At 38.8% G+C, this 21,776-nt stretch overlaps 1 protein-coding gene across 1 annotated transcript in view; it reads left to right on the plus strand.

The window, feature by feature from the left end:
* MTPN (myotrophin) overlaps nt 1-21,776 on the plus strand; it is a 45,391-nt gene that overhangs the window by 14,599 nt on the left and 9,016 nt on the right. The window contains exons 2-3 of the mRNA XM_068945890.1: nt 11,498-11,611; nt 12,747-12,830. Coding sequence (XP_068801991.1) covers nt 11,498-11,611; nt 12,747-12,830 — 198 coding nt within the window. The remainder of the gene's footprint in view (nt 1-11,497; nt 11,612-12,746; nt 12,831-21,776) is intronic.

A 21,776-nucleotide genomic window follows, 5' to 3' on the forward strand; every position in this document is an offset into this window, starting at 1 on the left:
GAACCTGTAAAAGTTCTAGCGTGGATTTTGGCTAAATCGGTTTACGTCATGGCAGTAATGGCAACTACTGCTTTAAAGCCAAAGCTGCTTTTAGGCCCTGGGCCTGTTCCATAGGGGGGGGGAAACAGAATTAGACTACAATGCCATTTAAGACTGGAATGTTGTGGGATCCTGAATTGAAGGCATGAAATGCAGACTGAGCAAATACTTTTATACAATGAATGCTGTACTTAAGATCTAGTGTTCTGCAGTGCAGTCAGATTTCCTCAACGTGTTTTACAGATATACATGTGTTAACTCAAAGTTGAATTTGTGGAAACCTTTTAAGTTTTTCAGTGTTTAGCAGCATGTGAATCAGTTCATTGGAAGTCATTAGGCAAGCAGTAGGGTTATACTATGGGATGTGTGGAACCACTGTAGAAGGAGACTGAGGAGGAAAACAAAAAGAACCGTCTGTCAAGTCATATGAGGATTTTGGGCTTTCTGTACATTATAAGACCAAGGAATGTTTCAGTGGTGGGAAAACAGAGATAGTAGCACATGAATTTTCAGTTGTAAAACTAATGGTATTTTTTGTTTTGGGGGGTTGTTTTTTGTGCTAGTAAAAGTTAAAATGAAGGTTTCTGGTCTTTGAATTTGTAGCATTCAAATTCTGCTCAAGTGTTTAATTGTAAACCAGGGTATCTGAGGCTAGAGTTCTGTGTTTAAGCAACTCATTGGTGGCAGAGGGATCCAGGAGAGGTGAGCTGTTAATCTGATTTTTCATCATAGAAGAAGAATTTTTTTGGTATTGTTTGAATATAGATGATACAATACTGCAGCCTGTCTAAAGTAAAGAAGGTTAAGGTGTTTCAGGGGCCTTTCCTTGTATACTGGGTCACACTCATGATGGTGTGGAAAATTTTGAGAGAGTATTTTCCAAGGCTATTACAGATCTCCCTAGTCACGTACTTTGAGGAATTTGTAACCAATGCACAGAGCTACACTGAAGGTAGAAGCGGAAATGGGCAACTGGAAGGAATGTAGAAACATTGCACAAACATGCAGGGGTGGAGCTGAGCCAAAGTTCAGCTGGAGTTGAAATGAGCAAGGACTCTGACGGGCAGTAAGAAGGGCTTCTATAAGCACACTGATAACAGAAGAAAGGCTGAGGAAGATATAGGCCTGCCGTGAAGTGGGGCAGACGACACAAATATCACAATAGAGTGATAAAGTACACATAAAAAAGCCTTTTTGCCTCTGTTCTTGTTGGTAAGGCTTCCCCTCAGGCATCCCATCTTCTTTAGGCCTACCAGGACAGTCTGTAGCAATGAAGCGCTACCCGTAACAGAGGAAGATCAAGTTAGGGAGCGCCTTAAGCAAGCTGGACACATATAAGTCCTTGGGATCAGATGGGATGAATCTAAGGGTGCTAAAGGACCTGGCTGATGTCTTTGTGAGGCTGTCCTCTTATCATCTTTGAAAGGTCATAGTGACTGGGAGAATGTTCCTAGCCACTGGAAGTAGGCAAACATCACACCCTCCTTCAAGAACAGTGAGAAGGAAGAGCTGGAGAACTGTAAGTTGATCGGCCTAACGTCCATCTCCAGGAAAGTTATGGAGCCAATTCTCCTGGAAGCCATGACCAAGTGCATGAAGGACAAGAAGGTGGCTATAAACAGCCAACATGGATTTTCCAAGGGCAAATCAAACCTAACTATCCTGATGGTATTCTATGATGAGATGGCTGGCTTAACAAATGAGAGGAGAGCAATGAGTGTTGTACACCTTGACTTTAGCAAGGCCTTTGACATGGTGTCTCATCGAATCCTTATAGCTAAGTTGGTGAAATATGGACTGAAGAAGTAAACTGTAAGATTGGTGGAAAATTGGCTCATCTGTTGGTGTTGCAATCAGCAACACCACATCCAGCTGAGGGCTAGATACCAGTGGTGTTTATCATGAGTTGATACTGGCAGTAATGCTTAACATCTTTATTCATAGACTTGAACAATGGGATGTCTTTCCCAGTCTGAACGATGGGTTAGAGTTCACTCTTAAGCAAAGCTTGCAGGTGATACCAAACTGGGGGAGTAGTCAACACTCTGGAGGGCAGGGCTGTAACTGACAGGATGGTTTACAGTTTAGTTCTACCAATTTAATTTTACAAAGTTGAAATTAAAGCAGGATGCCTGATCATGCTATCTTCCATCAGAGGATCTCTGGATTCAGAATATTTTGCACTATAAGAAAAAAATTTTACATATCCGTTGCACAGAAGAGGTCACCTCTGTTGTCATAACGGCTATTGGGGGTATCAATGGTTATTTAGCTAGCCTATAGTAGGAATATACATGTGTGTGTATTTTAATATATCGAAGAAGAATACATCTGAAGTAGATGATGCTAAACAAATTCACCTGTTTGCTCTCAAATGTTTCTCCTGGCATAAATTACGAGGACGATCTCATTTTTACATTGTGCGTGTAAAAGTGGAAAATATCGCTAACATCTTGCATAAAGAGATTGCAGATGTGATCTTTCAGCTATGAAAGTTGTACACCAATGTGTGACAACAAAACTGAAATGTGTAATAGTAAACCTTACCTTTCTCATTCATTCACAAGTATTTGTCTGATTATTCCTACACTGGGGAGCATAAGCATACTAAACCTCAGCTGCTGCTGATTTCCACAAGTTGAATTGTTGGTTTCTTTAAACGTCTTTCTCAGTTTCTGCATATCAGTTCCTAAAATCAGAAAACCAATGTTTATCCAAATATTCCTGCTTCCTTTAGCTGTCTTGCTATACGTTTGTATAATGAGATTAGTTGGAAGTATTTCTGATGAACTGTATCTCATTTAATCTTTTTACTGAACTTTTAAAAGCCAATTTAGCCAGTGTGAACAAAGGCTTATGGGAAAGAGTAAAATATGAAATTCTTCATAGTAGTATTCTCAGTATCCAATGAGGTAGTCCAAATAGCTCAACTTCTCCTTTCTGATTCAAATTGTATCAGTAAAGTTACATTACTTTATTTAAAATGTCAGAGTTATCTAGTAGTCTGTAAGAACAGCTGTCTTTGGTATGCAAAGAGGTTGGACTAATGCAACAGACTGTGCAGTGAGTTCTTCTTTTCCAGGATAATGGAGACTGGAATTACTCAGTAATGTAGTTCCTGGTGGATGTTTTCCTGCACTATAAAGACATCTGACCGTATAAAATCCGTTTCTGAACGTTAAAGTCAGAAGAAAAGAGTGCATGAAATGGGGAGATTGAGTTATTTCTGGAGGATAGGATAAGTGCAGATGGGGATATGGAGTTAAGTCTTGGTTAGTGGTCAGATGTAAAGACAGAGAGGGACATGCACAGCCAGATACGCATGTTGTCCCTGAACTGACCCCTGAGCACAGCGTGTGGGCTCCCACCAGTATGCTTTCTCAAGCTTAGCTTAACTGATGCTGACTCTTGTACACTGATTCCCAGGAGGATTTTCAGGGTGAACTCCATATCAAAGTGGATATACTGCAAATCTGAGTTGTTTTGAAGTCTGTGTAGCCCTAAGTTGAGCAGAAGAGGGCATATTGCTACAGCCAGTTGATTCTTCCACCATATAGTGCCAACCCAACCTTTATTGTTCTGACCTCTTGATTGAGCATTTGTGAATGTCAGTTGAGTATATAAAACTGCCACTTAAAGCAGACCCAGTCATAGTCCTTCAGCTGCCTGTCTTGTCTGCCATACCTATCCAACAACTGATTTCACTGAGTTTTAATGTTAAAGCTTATGAAAGTGTAGGTATATTTCAGTGTCTCTAAATGAGAAATTAAGCAGTCTGACAATGAGCTAATGGCATTTTAGGGCTTGGAAAAAGCATTTCTAATGCTGGAAGAGTATTTTAATGCCACCAGAATTACAGCTACCATTCTGCTAAAACAATTAATCTATGCAATAGGATTTAATGAGGATTTAATTTTCAGTTTCTGTTCCTGTGGTGGAACTACAGTGTAAATCCCATGCCAGCTACTCATTTCTGGTGTGTTTGAGTGATGTGAAGTGGATCAGATGAAGGAACAGATTCAGCTGTAAAGAAGAAAATGGTCAGGTTAATTCTCAGACTAATTAGTACCTCGCTGGATTTATAATTCAACCACTAATTCTGATGCAGGGATGGGAAGGGTAAAATTGTGACTAGTCATAGTGATAGTGCAACTGTTACACAGGAGTGTTGTCAAGAGGAAATCGGTGCTAAACAGACTGTGGAACTATGGCATTAGTTGCATGGCAGTAATGTTCTAGCAAACCACAGTGCCCAAGTGAATAGCCTTGTGCTAGCTCAGAATTGGTTTCAGTTAGGGTGCCTCTGCAAAGTAGCCCGTGATTGAAGCACTTAGAAGTGTACTACAGAGATGCTAGAGTGGCTCCAGGTGAGTTTAGCTTTGCCTGTGTAGCTTTAAGTGTTGATGCTTTTGAAACTGGAAGTAGTTGAGAAAAGAGCGAGTTAGCAGATAGAGCTAGACCAAGTGAGATAAAGAATACTGTCTGTCTTAATATAGCCAAGAGAAAAAATAGGGGCTGTTCTAGATGACATTGTCATCATAAAAAATTACTGGTTTGGTGTGACATAATCTGCCTGGAAGGTAATAAACTTTAAAACTCAGAACTTATTACTAATTTTTTTCATTCTACAGTTTTAAGGACCTGATGTTATAATGCATTTTAGGGACAAAGTCAGTAAAATCTAATTCATTCTTACAACTTTGGCAGCAAAAGAGCAAGGTGTTAATTTTGGCAGAACTCATTCAAAGCAGCTGTCAAGGTGCAGATCCTTCCAGATTACTTTAGGATATCCAGCAGGCATGACGGGAGGTCAGCTTGGCTGAGCAGGGAACTCCTCTCTGAGCTCAAACACAGAGGAGGAGTGTGAAAAGTAGAAGTAGGGGATGGTACCCAGGAAGAATGTAGAAGCTTTCCCCAGGCAGGCAGGACGAAACTAGAAAAGCCAAAGCTTGACTGGAGTTGAATATGAGATGCAACAAGGGCTTCTGTGTAGGTATATTGGCAGGAAAAAGGAAGGCAAAGGAAAACGTTGACTTCCTGCTGAAAGGATCAGATGACCTAGCTGTGAAAGATGGGAGAAAGGCTGAGGTACTCAGTGTTGCATTTGCCTCATTCTTTGTCAGGATTCTTTAGATTCAAAGTGCTTTCTTCTATTGTGGGGAGTGGGTGAGAGGTCATTTCAACTGGATGTATACAAGTCCATGGGACTGGATGCATGCATCCGGGAGTACTGACAGATCTGACTGGCATAATTGCAAGGCTTCTTCTTAACTGAAAGGTCATTGTAGAAAGATGTTATGGCAATTAATAACAGCCCCCAGTGACCGGAAAAAGGCATGTCATGTTCTTGCCCATCTTCCAAAAGGGCAGGAAGGAGGAACTGTTGAGTAGTAATAAGCTGGTCAGGCTCACTTCTGTGCTTGGGAATATTATGGAGCAAATCTTTCTGGAAGGCTTTTTCAGACCCATAAAGAACAGAAAAGATCATAACAGCCAGCACAGTTTAGCAAGGGCAAATCGTGCCAGACTAACCTGAGTGCCTTCTATGATTACTTTATGCTTATAAATGAGAGAAAAGAGAGATTTCATTTGGATATAATAAAAACAATTTCACTGTGGGTAATTAAGCACTGGAACAGAGGTTCCAGCCAACCTTTTAAAGGGTTTTCAAGTCCCAGCTAGACAAAGCCCTGAGCAACCATGTCTAAATTGTGTGTTGACCCTGCTTTGAGCACGGGACTGGACTAGTGACCTCCTGAGGTTCTTTCTAATCTGAATGGTTCTGTCATTCTGTCTCAGCAGGTAAAGAGAGGACAGTTGATGTTATATTTATTTTTTTATGTGGTCTCCCGTGCACCTTTGTAGGCAAACTGGGAAAGTGTGGACGACTAGGTGGGTGAAAAACTGGCCAGACCATTAGGCTCAAAGTGTACGTAGTTCAAAATCCAGCTGGTGACTGTCTACAAGTAGTGCTTTTTGAGTTTGGTCCTGGGATGGTACTACTTAAATATTCCTCAGAGTGGGATGAAATATGCCCTCATTGGGTTTGCAGATGATACCAAATTGGGGGAAGTAGAATAATGTAGAAGGTAGGATTGCTACTCAACAAGTTGGAGGAATGTGTTGACAGGAACCTCAAATTTTGACAAAGTCAAATGCATAGCCCTGCACAGGAGATGGAATAACCCCATGCATCGCTACAAGCTGGGGACTGTTTGGCTAGATAGCAGTTTTGCAGAGAGAACCTGGGTCCTGGTGGACAGCAAGTTGCAAATGAGTTACTTATGCATTCTTGAACGTCAGCTACACATTGGGTTGTAAGCAAGTTGAGGGACGTGATTATTCCCTTTTTCTCGGCACTTGAGCCCACATCTGAAGTAACGTGTCCAGTTTGGCGCTCCTCAGTATAAGAGGCATAAACTGGAGTTAGCTCTGAGAAGGGCAACTAAAATTTTTAGGGAGGAAAGATTGTATGATATACCAGGAGAGGTCCAGGGACCTGAATTTCTTCAACTTGGAGAAGATGGTCAAAAAGGGGGAGCAGGCTTCTGCTATTTGATGCAGAATTGTAGAGAAGATGGAGCTAGACTTTTCTCAGAGATGTTCAGCAAAAAGATGAGATGCAATGTCATCTCATCTCACAAGTTGCAGCAAAGCAAATTCTGGTTGGACTCAAGGCAAAAAGATTCTTTACCATGGCAGTGGTTAAGCACTGAAGAAGGTTGACTGCAGAGGGTGTGTAATCTCTGCTGTTTGAGATTTTCAGAACTGAACTGAACAAAGCCGTGAGCAGTCTGATCTAACTTTGAAGTTAATCCCGCTTTGAGTGGAAGTTGGACTTGAGGCCTCTTCTGACCTTACTTTTTCCTGGGATTCTATTCTGTTTTCTCACTTCTGACAGCCTAACAGTTTGCCATTTAAACTTGGACAAAGCTGAGGTTTCACTGTAAGCGTGTTTCCCTTCAAATCCCCTGTGTGATAAAGGGCAGGGGGAGACATAAGTTCTAGTGTAAATTTTGGGAGTATTCTCAAGAAGTTAGTTGGAAGAGATCTTTGGATGGATTAAGCTGTTCCATCAGTGAAAGCGGCAGAGAGTGCCTTTGGAGGTCTGTAAAGTTCCCCCATTAGGTTTTTCAAAAGGGGAGGAAAACTTCTGAAAGCATTTTGAACTGAGCTTCTGGTGTTTTTGTGTTCCTGTCCTTCAGTGAAAAGTTGATAGCCAACTTTTAGTTGAAGCTGTTACTTCAAGTCCTTGTAAGTGAATATTCTACTATTATCCATGTATCTGAATTTTCTAGCTGGGACATAAAATCAGCGCATTGCAAACACCTTTCATGCTGCCTTGTTTTATAATTGGAGATTCAGAGAGGCTTTTCTTCACCTATAATCAGATTTTAATAGAGAGCATTTAAGTAGATATGTGCTAAGTGCTGGCTTTGTTTTGTGTGTTGAACTGGTTGTTAATGTTACTAAATGGTTGGTGCCCTAGGTCCTTGATCTGCATAGAAAAACAATTACTGATGCGGTTTATGCCAGACTTAACCTTAAATGTTTAACTAAGTAAACTCAATGTATTCTAAAAAGTCATTAAGAGATGATCTTGTCTTTCCTTTTGGAAGGGCATTCTTTTCCCCAGCTTTGCACAAACAGCGCACAATTGCTAGTGAACTTATAGGTTCACCTTCCCTTCAGAAAATGATCTTCTTTCAGGAGGAGTGTGGCCTTTGGCTGAAGGTATATTTTATTCAGAAGTTGATGTGATTCTTTGTCTCCGGCTTAATCCTCCAAAGTATTCTCATAACTGCTAATCTTGTTGCTGTTCTGCTAGACTCAAAGAGGGCAGAAGTCCCGTAAAACTTCCTGGGAGAACTGCTCTGTCACTGTGCTTTTTGTCTAATATTAATAAGACTTTATTCTTGAGGACATAAAGGAAAATCATGTTCTACTTTGGCAGTCTATATGGGCTCTTACAGAGTATGACGAGGAGGGAATGTTTTAAAGAATATCTTTATTAGCCATTTAGTAGTCTCTACTTCGGTCTACCAAGTTACTGGTCACTTTGCTGTCACTAAAGTCAGTATTGAGAATTGTGATTTGACTATAAGACCATTAATACATAGGATTATAACATTCAATGTAACGACATTAGCAGATATTATTCGAAATGTAGTAATTTCTGAAACTGTAGATAGAGCGCTCCATTCTTTCATTGCCCTGGATTTTTGCTTTCTGTGCTGTTTCATGCCTTGATGTGTTAGCAGGAGACCTTAGTGGCAGACCTCTTCATCTTATGCAGTTGACATAATTAGCTGATCTTCACCAAAGTTTGTTTTTGTTTTTTTGTTAATTGGAGAGGACTTGAGAAACTTTACCTTATATTCATACTTACCTTTCTTCTCTCTTACGAAGATGCGAATCGGGATTGGAGCTTGCTGCTATAGCTCGAGTATATATAACCCCTTTGCGGAGGTTGTGAATCCTTGGATTCTACATCATGTATTCATTCACTTTTTGGACACCACCATATGGAGAAGATGCATTTCTTGTACAAAATGTGGTCTGTCATGGCTGACCAGTCTGTCCAGTCTGTCAAAAATGAGAGCTCAACTACTCACGTAAGTCAGCATCTCTCCCTGGCTTAGCAGAATAAAGTACTTCAAGTGGAAGAGCAAGAAATTCCATTTTTGGATTGCTCATCTGCTTAAGACAAAAATAAACATCCACAGGATTAAACATCCTAAGCTTGAAGGAAAGCAGTATCTTGTTTAGATATCTTTGACAACCTTATCTAGGATGCTAGATGTGTGGCACATTGCTGTCTAGATGGGATTTAATCTCTCTAAATGAAATGGATTGATTTGTCTTCCTTCACTGCTTCTTTATGTCTTGGCTTGGGAGTAGGGAGGGCTGGATGACTACTGTTTTTTTTTTTTTTTTTTTTTTTTTTTTTTTTAGAGTATTCAGTAGTCTGTTTTACAGTGGTTTTCCATACATATAGAACAGCTGGATATTTAGCTCTGCTTACTGCAGAACTTAGGAATACTTGCTTTTCTTTTATTTTCGCAGGTAAGGATATTTTGGCTTTGATTCCAACTAAAACATTCTGATGTTAAAATTCAACTTTGCATGCTGTTGACAGTTTCTTAGTTGCTAGTATTCAACTGCGGTCTTTTTGGAGCATCTTTACTTGCAGACCTCATGCTAGGTGCTCCCCTATAAACAAGTTTTCATCATCTTTTAGGGGAGCTTAAACTCAGCAGCGTTTTTTCCTTAAGTTCATAGTCTAGTAGGAATTTACTCCATAGCCAGTTTAGGAAATCGCAGTAAGATCTGTGGGGGTATTTTGTGTATGTGGAAGCCAGTGAGGCAAACAATTACAAACGTGAGACAGGAATTTTGCTGGACTGTCCTAATTTCATAGCACTTCTGTATTTTTGAAGAAATAATGATTCAGTGTAGTTTTTAATATGAACTTGATATCTTTATTATGTGCTATCCTAGGAGTTAGCTTGTTGGTCGTTCTCCCTTATTTACCATTTAACGCGTGTCAAACATCAGTTTGAGTGTGTTTTCAGATGGTGATTACATGACTGTTGTACAGTTGGCTGCTTATATTTGCACGTCCCAGTCCTGATGTATCTGCGAAGACCATGTGTTATTTAAGTGCCGGTTGTTTTATAAGTGGTGGGAAGCAGTGAGACTCAGATAAGAATATGCGTAGAGCTTAACTAGATTAGCTAAGTATGCTGCTTCCCTGACATACTTTCCAGAGTCACGTGATAATGTTTATGCTCTTAGTGTATCGTGATCTGGGTAATTATTTTGGAACATATTCTGTATTGACGTAGTTCCACCAGTGATTTGTCCTGAAATTCAGCAAATAAAGGGAGAAGAGAAGTTGTATCACGAAACTTACGTAACGGAAAACAATATTAAATGGTAAAGTTGTCACAGATAAGAGTGAGGGTTTAACTTGTATTAAAACAGTTAATAATGCAAAATTTCAGTGGTAAGTATCCATAGCTAAGCTATGGTGGACTTTGTTTAGAAGTTCAACTTGCTACCTGTTCTGAAAAACATAAATAAATGTAAAACTAACATACTTGATGTACAACATGCTTCAGAAGCCAGTGACGCTAGTTGTTGGGTTTTTCCATTAGCCTTCCTCTGTTGAAGTTTTTATACTGCTTTGAAGCCAGAACCTTCAGTAATGTGAGGACATAAAGCCCTGATCTCAGAGACCAGGGAACGTACAGAATCAGTTCTAGTTAAACACTTGAAGTTAGAATACTGTTTTTATTGCTTTGACTTTCAGCCGTGTATCTACTGTCGGTGGTGGGGCAGGGGAGAAGAATTCTGAGATGTTCTTGTTGCCTGGCTTGCAATATAAAACCTTGACAATATAGAACATGAAATGCAGAATAAATTCTTCTTCTGACAATCTGCCCTTCTGCCCTTGGAAGGGAGCTGCTCTCTAGAAGATATGTTCCAAGTGTTCTGTTTTGTGCATTTTCAAAGGGCTTTGGTGGGGGTGAGCAAGGAAACTGCAGGGATTCTGTAGAGAAGTAGGAGTTGGTGCTGCAGCTTGAAATTCTCCTGGTTTGTTTTTCTGAGGAGGCACATAACTTGAAGTAAGAGGCTAAACTAATAGCCGTGTCCTAAAGTACTAAAATAACTTGCACAAATAAAACAGTAAGTCACTTACCACATAGCTTGTCAGTATTTGATGTCCAGTGCTTTCTTGTCATGACTTAAAGTACAACAAATCAGGATAAACTCATTTGCACAACACAAGGTGAGGAAACAAAGCTGATTAGGTACTCACTAAATTAAGTTTTGTTTACGCCTTAAGTCATGTCTCAATCTGCTGGTGTAAGTGGTGTTAGAATATAACTTCCTGTGTCCTGATTTGATTGAATATCTTCAGACTTTTCTTTCCATCATATTATAGAATTGGCAGATGCTGTTTATAAAATAGAATGGACAATTTCCTAATTGGGTTTTGGATTATGAATATTCGTACTTTCTAGTAGCTATGACGCTGACTTATTTCTATGTGGTGTTTCTCAGCGTGTAAAACCTGAATGCATATAAAAACAGATAAGGTAACTCAGAGTAGCCAGATGAAAGTTAGGAGAAGGAAAGCAAGTGAACATGGGCTTTTTCACAAGCTCTAACAATTCTTTTATGAGAGTTCACTTGGGCAATCGCTACATTTGAGATGCAATGTGGAAGAAGAAACTTAAATTGTCACTGTGAGTTCTTAAAGTTGTACAGGAAGAGGGAAAGGAAATACAGCAACTTAATTTTCACTTTTCGTAGGTAATGACAATGTTTAATGACTTAAAATGCTTGGATAGAATGTTCTTCATCATAATTAAGATATTGGATTGTTTTAAGCTCTTACTGATATGATAACTAGCTAAAAATAGCTTACTAGATTCTGTTTCTGTTGAAGGGTGAAGATGTCAACCGGACACTCGAAGGTGGGAGGAAGCCTCTACACTATGCAGCAGACTGTGGACAACTTGAAATTCTGGAATTTCTGCTATTAAAAGGAGCTGATATTAATGTATGTACTTCAATTTGCAAACAGATGTTAGCATCTCTTTAATTCTTTCATGCAAGAGATTGGTATAAATGACTAAACGGTTACTGAAAGACTGAGGTCATACTAAACTATTTGATGTAGTTAAGAATATCGAGAAGTGTTCTACTACAGGTTAAACATTGTTATGGCTTTGGACATGTTATGAAAAGTTGTTAATGTCCTAAAAAATTAAGATTTAATTTGACTATATAAAAAAAATCTGCAATCACCTAAATAAAGATGACATGAAACACTTTAAATTTGTTGGAAGGGACATCAGAAGATATGATGTGTCCTTTGCCAGAGCACGATCAACTTTATTTAAACTGGGTGTAATTTTCTTTTTTGCAGGAGAGTCTTACTTGCAGAAACTTACTCAATCTGCTGTAACTTGCCATTCATGATTTCTGTCATGAAAAGATTTGGCTGGGCTATAGTTGATGCTCCTGAACAACGTGGCCCTGAGTGAAGTTTCTCATTCCTTTAATCATAAACACCAAACACTATGCTTTAGAATAGCTGCCTGAAAACTAATGTATAGATCAACTTTAATCCTTGACAAAATAGCTTGGAATTTTTTCCTTGCGTTCTGGAAAGATTAACACTTCCTCAGTAGTCCTCCTAATTCAGTGCAAAATGGGGAGGGGAAGTAAGAACACTTCAGTTACTCTATTTCTTATCCTTCTTCTTTCCCAGGACTGTAGTTTAGAAAGGAACAGAAAGCCCAAAGAACCTTTTCCGCCAAAACATTCTGTATCTGAAACTAAATTGTCTGAGAAATGGGAGAATCAGATATACCATTTTTAATCAGGCAAAATTTGTCAGCAATTTCTGTCACTGACTTTGCCTTTTAAAAAAAAAAAAAAAAACAAAAAACAAGTTTGGGGATACCTGGAAGTCTTACAGAAGGAACAGCTTGTCACTCAAACTAGTTTTGAAATCATTTTTTCCACTTTGCTCTCATATGAGAGAAGTAAAAATTCTAAGGGAATGCAATTCTTGGAGGGGGAAATCCTTACGTTCACTCTGCTGTTGACAAAACAGAATTAAAAAGTTAAGTGCAACCTTTTAATGCTGTGTGAAATTGTCCTTCAAATAACTGTGTCCCAATTTACAGGCTCCAGACAAACATAATATCACACCACTCCTATCAGCAGTCTACGAGGGCCATGTTTCCTGTGTAAAATTGCTTCTGTCGAAGGTGAGATACAGATGTTCAGAACAAATTGCCTGTTAGTGAAATGTATTACTATAATTTGTTTTTTAATAAGATTATGCTGCCCCAAGTGGGTTCAAAACATCAAAAAAAAGGCTATTTATGTTGCTAAACCAGTGAGGGCCCTCTCCCTATAGGGAAAGTAGCTGAAGTTCTAGGACTTGTGCAGTACAGCAAAAGTAACTGTGAACCACGAAGACAATACTCAAGGCTCTTTGGAATTGGTATTCTGAGCTCTGCAGAATCAACAGGAAATCAGCCAAGAAGAGTGCATTCTTACAGCAGACAGGGAGGAGTGGGACTTAGCTTTGGCAGCTACTTAAGTTGTCTCACATCATGGGATCACCCTGTGAAGTTACTCAGAGGTGTGGTTTCCCTGTGCTTGTGCCAGATGACTGAAAACCCATCTGGGTTGGGGAGGGGAGAAATAAAAGCAGGAAGAAGACAAAGTTTCTCTGCTATAGAGTTTATAAATTTTGTGCTGGGCAGAATAAGCTTAATCTGTTTTTGGTCTCTCTTTTGATTCATATTGCCAAGGTGGTGTGTTTTGCAAAGCACTAGTTAATTCAAGCAGTGTTTTGTCCGCATTCTTATGTGTGCTTTCCTGCCAGAGCTCATTGTCCTTGAAAAAAGGAGGTTAACAGCGGTGCATTTGCTGTATATGAGCCTACTTAAATTATTTGGTCAAAAGAGCATAGATTTCTTTCATGTTTTGTGTAATGTTTTCATATGTGGGCTTCCAAGGTAAAATGGCCCTTCCTTAAGACTGACTTGCGCTGTACAACTTGCGCTGTATGTTTCTTCACTTCTGTGACCTTGTATAATATGCTCTCTATGAAGAGATGTTATGACTTCTAATTTCAGGAAGCTTCAAATGATACATCTGACTTGTCCACATTTGTTGTGAGGACTGATCCTTTACTTTAGGACCAAAAAAAAAAAACCCAATGTATGGATACAATCACTAATTTGATAATTAGAATTCTAAATTGATCACTTATCTTCATGGAGTATGTGAAATTTAGTGTGTATTTCCTGGGTAAAGTATATAATTAACTAGATAAGAAAGCAGATGTATTTAGAAGTTTTCTGAGCTGTTTGCAGTTGAGATGTTACACTCAGATGCAGACTTTTGTCCTCGGAGCACCTGTCTTGTTCCTAACAGCGTTTCTGATGCAAGCCTGGTTTTGGGAATTTAGCTTCTTCAGAAGCAGACTCATAAGTTTTCTTACTATTCAGTATTTTGATGATTGACTTTTCCTTGATGTTGGGTTTATTGCTAGCTCAGAAGACTTGATTTAAAAAGGGTGGGGGAAAGGGGAAAAAAAAGAAAAGAGAGACTTAAAACCAAGACGTCTTTTGAGAGTGTTCCTTTTTAGGTATTAAATGATGGATCCTTCTAATGATAGCTCACGTGGGGGAACCTGTTGCAAGGGAAGTGTGTGTTCTGTGTAGATTCTCATTAGAAACAGTGTAACTGCATTTATAAGATATTGAACTGTACAGTCCTGGAGGACCTCAGCTGGTTCTGAATATATTGGTGCAGGCTCTACGACAGTCTTAACGTACTTAAGGTACTTGTGAGTAATAGAATTTTCTGTAGATGGTATTAGTAGCGGAAGCCATTGTGTCAGAATCTAGGACCTGAATGAAAGCTGTTTTTATTTCAAAACTGTCTTCTGCCTAAATAAGCAGAAGTTAGTTAGCAATGACTTCAAATTCCATAAAACTATATACATTTTTAAGGACGTGCAAGTAACATTAACTGCATTTTCCTTTCTTACGGAAAACTCAACTGACTCTTAACTGATGCACTACACTTAGAAACACAATAGGAAGAACAAAACTGAAAATGTTGCTTTTATTAGTCCTAAGCTAGTAGCTGTTTGTATTCTCATATCTTCTGAGGAGTGATAGAAAACCTACTCTAACTTTTAAGTAGCCCTTCCCGCCATTCTTGTTATGGCCCAACCACATCATCAGAATCGAATGATTTCACAGCTTCTGAGGAAACAGGCTTCCTCTTGAGAACTGCTTACACAGGCCTTTTTATGTGCAGGCAGTGGAGGGAGAGAGAGACTTGAGATTCTCAAGAGCTTCCCAAGACATGGGTCTGACAGTACCCTAGCAGAGTAATGCTTCGGACAAGTCCTGTATCTAAGAAGCAGGACTTCCCTACTCTGTTCTGCAGTATTTGTAAAAAAATACGTAGGGGGAAAGTGTAGATAAATCAGTTGATCTACATCTTGCATGCAGATTAAATCTTTTTTTTTTTTTTTCCGAGAGTTTAAAGGGACCTCAAGAAATTATCTTCAAGTCAATTTTAAGAATGCATAGTTGCAATTGACGTTTATCTAACCTGTTGTTGAAGACCTTGAGTCGATTAGTTTCAATGTCTGCAATCTCTCAATTTAGTTAACTTTTTCCTCATGCTGGAGTTCAAGTTCCTGGAATTCAACTACAAGCTCTTTATCAAGTCTGAGCATCACCACTCTTACCAAAACATTACTTGTGGCTAGATTTTGTCAGCTTCTGGAATGTTGCTGGGAGAGGGGGGATAGGTTGCATACCCTGTTTCTCAGTCTTACGATTTTCAGTGGCTTGAATATATTCTAAGCTCCTTTCTAAAAATAAAAAGGTCTTACTATCAACCTAACTCTTAACTTGAGTGAGGTTGTTTTGGGTTGACGTAACTTTAATGTGTTGATTTCTATGTTGAAGCAAAGATAGGAAAAACGTTATGTGATTTATAAATGGTACTTTCCTTGGGCAGTCTTTAGTATTCTATTCTAGTGTTAAAGCAATTTTTGAGGCTGTAGTTTAAGAAAAACACATTCAGTGGTATGAGCAATCTCACCAGTCCTCTAAATGGACCAAAAACATTTTGTGTGATAGTGCTTTGAAATGGATGAGGAATCTGGATGGGCATTACATAAAGCAACTGAGCCTGACTGGCCTTGCCAGGATTGATGTAGGTCTGTGGAGAGAGGGGAGAACAGGACTATTTAAGCAGGCATTGCCACTGAAGGCTTTGTAACATGCAATCAAGGCTTCTTTCACTGCGTCTCTCATGCTTAAATCTGCCCAACCAGATATTGAGTTATCTTCGAAAGTTTAATTTGTGATGTTCTGCTGAAGCCTCAATGGCATAAGAGTGAAGGAGCGTGTCTACTCAGTCTGTCTTGCCATGCTGTCCCTTCAGTGTGCGTGATGGGTACCCACCAGCATTAGCTGCAGAAGCTGAGGCGGCAAGCTAGTGTGAAGACTAGTTGCCAGCAGAATGGATGCTTCTGTTCTGTCTTGTAATACTCTTACCTGCATAGTCTAATGCTTCCTTACGCTGCCCTGACATTCATTGGATCCTACTGCAATTTAAATTTCTGCAGTTAGTTTCCTGCCAATTGAAGTCTCTGAACTAAAGTTTTCTTGCTGGTTTAGTTCCTTGCAGTTGTTTATTGTGTAACTAGAGAAACACTGGTGCCAATTCAAGAGGTGAAACAAGAGCAGGGGAGCAGCTTCGTGAGCGGCTGGCTGTTAAGTAAATTTAGCTATAATGGGTCCACAGAACAACTCTCAGTATGAGTGCCTTTAGTTTTACTTCAGCTGCTGCTTTGGGAAAATTTTCAGTATTCTTGAAGTGTGACATGCTTATTTCAGAGGGTGGTTTCCTGGGTTTGAGTATAGCTTTTGCAGGTGTGCGTTAGAACCCACTTTGTTGTACTACTTGCTCAGTCTACATTGCTTGTTTGTAAATTGTAGGTGAGTCGTTCATTGCCATGTACTAAATGCTTGCTCAGCTGACTGTTGTGGCCCTGTTTTTGTAGGGGAAGGATGAATTTTAGCTGAGGCTAGAGAGTAAGAGACAAAGGATGTGAAGGATGAAGCTGAAGCCCTTTTAGGTACCCCCGTAGTAAGTCTCTTATACCTACACTTGTCTTATACTATCAGTTATAAAAGCACATACGGTCTCTTTCTCCCCTTCCCCATGCTTTGTCATTTTTATTCTTGAAAAACGAGGAAAAATTTTTGCAAGCCTCTTAGTCACCATCAGTTTGAAAGTCCACTTCAATTTTATTAGTTTTAATAATCTCTGTGATCACTGCTTACTGTAGTATGCCCTTGTCTGGGGGAGTAAATACATCCTTACAACTTCTATTTTAACCTGCAGCATTTATTAACTTTCTCTTATCTAGCCTGCGCATAGGTTTTGCCTTGCCTGTACTCCTTCCTTGTTTTTCCACGAGTCTACATACTTTGGTGCAACATAAAATTTCTGGAAGTCTAAGTTTTAGTAGCAGTTTATGTTGGAACAGTTCTCTTTGGAAGCACCTGTTCTCAGTAAATCACGTTGCTGCTTGACTGCAGGTTTCATTGTATGGGAAATTTACTTGTAACTCAATATTTGCATTTTCTAATAGCAAGAAATCTTCTCATGCCTTTCAGCAATGAAGATGATAATGCTAAGAATTTCTACAAAGAAACATGCTAGGTAGAATAATCCCAAAAACCACTGATTTGGGATGATGCAACCATTTTGACTTTTATATGGAAAGTAACTCTCAGCTGTAGTTGTAGGGCAGATGATAACATGGAAATTGTCAGCAGTAGAGAACTGAAATGAAATTGAGGCTTAAAAAAGGAGCTGCAACTGTGCATGCTCAATGAGAAGGGGTTTCACTGGAAGAAAGTTGGGAGTGTTACACCTACTAAAAAGAAAATATCTTACTGCTACGTCTCTTCTAGTGCAATTTCAGGTAATTGGGGCTGATCGTTTCTGGAGAGGTTTAGACTTCATAGATCTTATTTTCTACTTCTCCCCTTTTTCCTCACTGAACAAGCTATTAAATTCTGTCTTGCATCAACCACAGCTCCAAATTATGACATGTTTGCCTTTTCTAACCTAGCTGGAGGTCCTGTAGCATTGGCTACATATTAAAACTGGGGCAATATTAAAGCTATAAGGGAGCTCTTCTTAATCTGGTGTGTGTTCTAACACTTCTGGTACTTAAGTTTTTCCAAATTTCTGTCTCTGGAGGGGTGTGAAGAGCCGCATCAGCCAAGCATTTCAGCTCCAAATGTCTTACAATCTACGCAAGCATTTAAAGTTTGTTCTATTGTGAAATACAATCAACACTGTAATGTTTGATTTGATCTTGGGAAACACATCCATCAAAAACGGCAAATTAAGTACTGTAAAACTTTCTAAATGTTCCTGAATCATTTGATTGAGTTCCTGGTGGGTTTTACAGGGAGTACTTGAAATGTGATTTCAACCTTCATTAGTGGTTGCAAATGAGTACTGCAGTCAGCATAAGTGGTAATATTGCAGTTCCAGAAAATACACAGCTTTTTCAGGCTGCTTTTACTATTGGAAAAATCCTTTGTTCAGTATTGAAGTTGTTTAAAAGGGTTTAGTTCTTTCAGGTTTTGACCCGTTGTAATTGTTGCGTGGATTTAACCTCCAATGCTTTTTATATAGGTTTTTCTTTTTACTCTTTCCGTGAAGGACAGAACAAAACATTTTGTTGAATTATGGTTGTATGACTAAGGTACTTTGAGCTGTAGCCTCACACATTGTTGTAATTTATGGCTGTGTTCAAGTTCAGATACTTCTTAGAATATGAAAAATCAAATGTGACCAACATAGGATTATTTTGCATAAAGAACACTTTATTTAAAACAAAATGAAATAGTTATCTGACTTTGCTCACATAATTATAATGCGTACATAAGGTTACCACTAAACACCTAATGTGACTTAAGGGCAGACGTACTTACTTAGCTTAATTGTTTTTGGGTGTGCTTTGGCTTGTATTTGTCAGCAGCTTGGCTAATGAAAAGATTGGTCTAATTCACAGAGCTCGCAGAGACCTTCAAGAACACTTCAGTTTACCATAGTAAGAAGGAAAAGCTGATGGTATCACTGTATAACTAAGCAGCTGATAGTAACAACTCTTCTATAAAATTTTCAGTGAATCTAAAACTCTGACCTGAGGTATAGAATACACTTCTTCAGGATAAGATAAATTTTTGCCCCAAGAATAAAGGAGCACACTATCCTTCTAGCTGAACTTCTACTTGATTTTTTTTTTTTGAGCACTGCAAGACTACTTTTTCTTTGGTTTTGATAGGAGGTATTTAATCATTTTTCCAGGTTTGCAAGTAAAGAATTACCGCACTAGTTATGAAGTACATGCTTAGGCTCTCTATCACACAAGTTCTTCCCAACAACTGTCTTGCCTCTAATAAAGTTCGAGTTTTATCGTGCTCCTCTTCTACAGAAGCTCACACTGTCTCTAACACAGAACTTATAATTGGGATCTGAGTCCATTAGACTAGAAAGAAATGAGACAAAGGCCAAAATAACATTCAAGTTCTTATCTCACTTTTCAGAGATGAAACTCTATACGCAGAAGTTTTTTAAAATCCTGAACGGTATCTTGATTTTTAATGGGGCTATTGTGAGCTAGTGCATTTTATGAGAGTTCTTAAGTTTAGATCTCCAAGCCTTTTTTGAGATACTGAGTAGAGTTATAAGATGCCTAAAATGGTGTTGCTATAAATGCTTCCTGCAGCGGTTATTGTTCTCTGCACCAGTGATGAAAGAGTACTACTGAGTGTCAAAACTTAGGTTTATGAGCAGCACCTCTAGTAGCAGTACAAAGTGATATCAGTACTCAAAAACTGAAAGACCATGTAGTAAAAAACACAGTGGCTGAAACAGTTTTACTTCTCCCAAAAAGGGGTGATTGAATTAACTTTTACTTCATATTTGAGATATCAACAAAATACGCTACAGAACTTTCTTGCGTAGGGAGCAGCTATGAAGTAATTTTGCTGTGTATTAAAGAAGACTTTTTTCAATAACTTTGCAGTCAAGCAAAAATATAGTAATAACTTCACATATGAAAGTGAATGATTTGGGGGGCATGAGAGAATGCTTTTTGCTTAAGTGTAATCTTGTTAATTAAAATTTACATTTCCATTTGAAAGCTCAGAATGATCTCTCCTCACGGGGAGAGGACTGAAAAGGAGAAACTCACCTAGATTATTTTATTTGTCTAGAATAACAGAAGACTGAAAGTTAGATAGCAATTTTCATAATCTTGCATAATCACCGTTGTTTTCATGTTCCAGCTGTTCAAAGCAAAAACAGGAGTAGAAAAGGTCCAAGTCTTAGTTAGAAAGATCTTCCTCCACAGACCTTATCTACTAACATCTCTGAATATATAGAGATATAAGAATTTAATTGAAGGGATACAAAGGAGGGTACCCTAATACCCTAATATCATAGTATCTCAGTTAAGCAAGTAGCTGTATTAGTTGAGTTCAAATTTGAAACGTTACACTCTGCAGCTGGTTTGATGTTAGGTTTCATTTTCATGTCTCTTATTTCTTGACTTGCAGGGATCAGTTTAAGTTTCTTTACAGAATGGGTATATTTTGCCTCCTTCCCCCCCCCCCCCCCCAAAAAAAAAAAAAATAAAAATTTCTACATACAATTACTTTTTTTATATGGTATGAGTATTAAGTATGTGTAAAAAATAATAATAATAATAAAGAAAACCATTTTTGCAAGCATGGCTAACTGTTGTTAAGTATTGACCAGCTTGATGGTAATATTGAATGTTAGTTCTCACAAGTTCAGTAACTAAGAAATTGTCCCATTCTAACTTTTTTTCCCTGTTACATGTAGTTTGATTCTCACAATGACTTACTGCTGAGCTCCCAGTAGGAGGTCTGCTGTATTGGATGATCTGTTCCACTTGTTCAGATAATTTAGACATCTTAGATGTCTCCTTTAGATAGAATTGATATAAAGCTAGAATTTAAGGACTCGAGTTGCCCTTTATCAAAAAGGGACAAGGCATGGGCTTTAAGCAGGGAGTGTCCCACACTTGCTTCTCTGTGTTTCCACAGCAGATTTACTTTACTTCCTGCGTTACAGGTTGGGGTTATGTTTTCTATTTTTTTTAGGTGGAAATCTCCTTGAAAGGTGGGTCGTCCCGTCCCCCCCCCCCCCCCCCCCCCCCAGAATATTTCAAAAGCATGTTCCTTATATATGTAGGTATGATGTGTTGAAATGATTTTTCGGAGCTGGTGAATTTCCGCTTAAGCCAGGCAGTGGCTTAGGTGTAGGTCTTGCTGGCAGCTGGAGACAAGCTTGCTTTATTGCGCAGAGCTACCTGAATAACAGGGCTACCTATCAGTTTGTGCCAGCAAATAAATACAAAGACACAGCCTATTCTCAAGGTCAGGAAACAATTTAGGAAATTTAGTCTCTTACAGAAGAGAGCCATGCTGGAGAACTGTATATATATGTAATATATGTAGTGCTGCTGGACTTTAAGGAACTGCATATGTTCTCTTAGTTTAAATTGTAGCTGTTTGATTACTGTCCCAGAAGCACAAATCTTTTAGGAATCATTGCTATCTTGAGCGTATGTGAGCTATATCATGAGAACTTGCCTTAGAGACTGCAGTGACTCTCCTGGTGCCTGGAGAAAGAATGCAAATACTGTGAGGAGTTTTATACAAATCAAGGCATTAAAAATAAATCTGGCTTGTTCCCTGAATTGTTTATAGATTAATAGTGAACCACAAACCCTTTTCTTCTAAGGCCTGTGCCAAAGTAGGGAAGACTGATAAAGAACTGAACTGGATGCTGTGTTTCAGACTTTATTAGAAATGAACGGGTGATAAAATTCTTCTGCGTATTTTAGTTCATCTGCTTTCAAAATATTTAGGCTGAGACTTAACAAGTCAGTTTGACAAATGTCCAGCTGACAACAGTATCCAGCTCAACAACATATTCAACTGATAGCTGTTCTTTGATTCCTACTTGGTCTTGAAAATTTCCGATAATCCTTTTCTGGTAATACTACTGGTTTCTGAAGATTTTCTCAGTGATTGCATTTTAATCATTTTTAA

This window comes from Struthio camelus, chromosome 1, assembly GCF_040807025.1.
Source record: "Struthio camelus isolate bStrCam1 chromosome 1, bStrCam1.hap1, whole genome shotgun sequence".
NCBI lineage: Eukaryota > Metazoa > Chordata > Aves > Struthioniformes > Struthionidae > Struthio > Struthio camelus.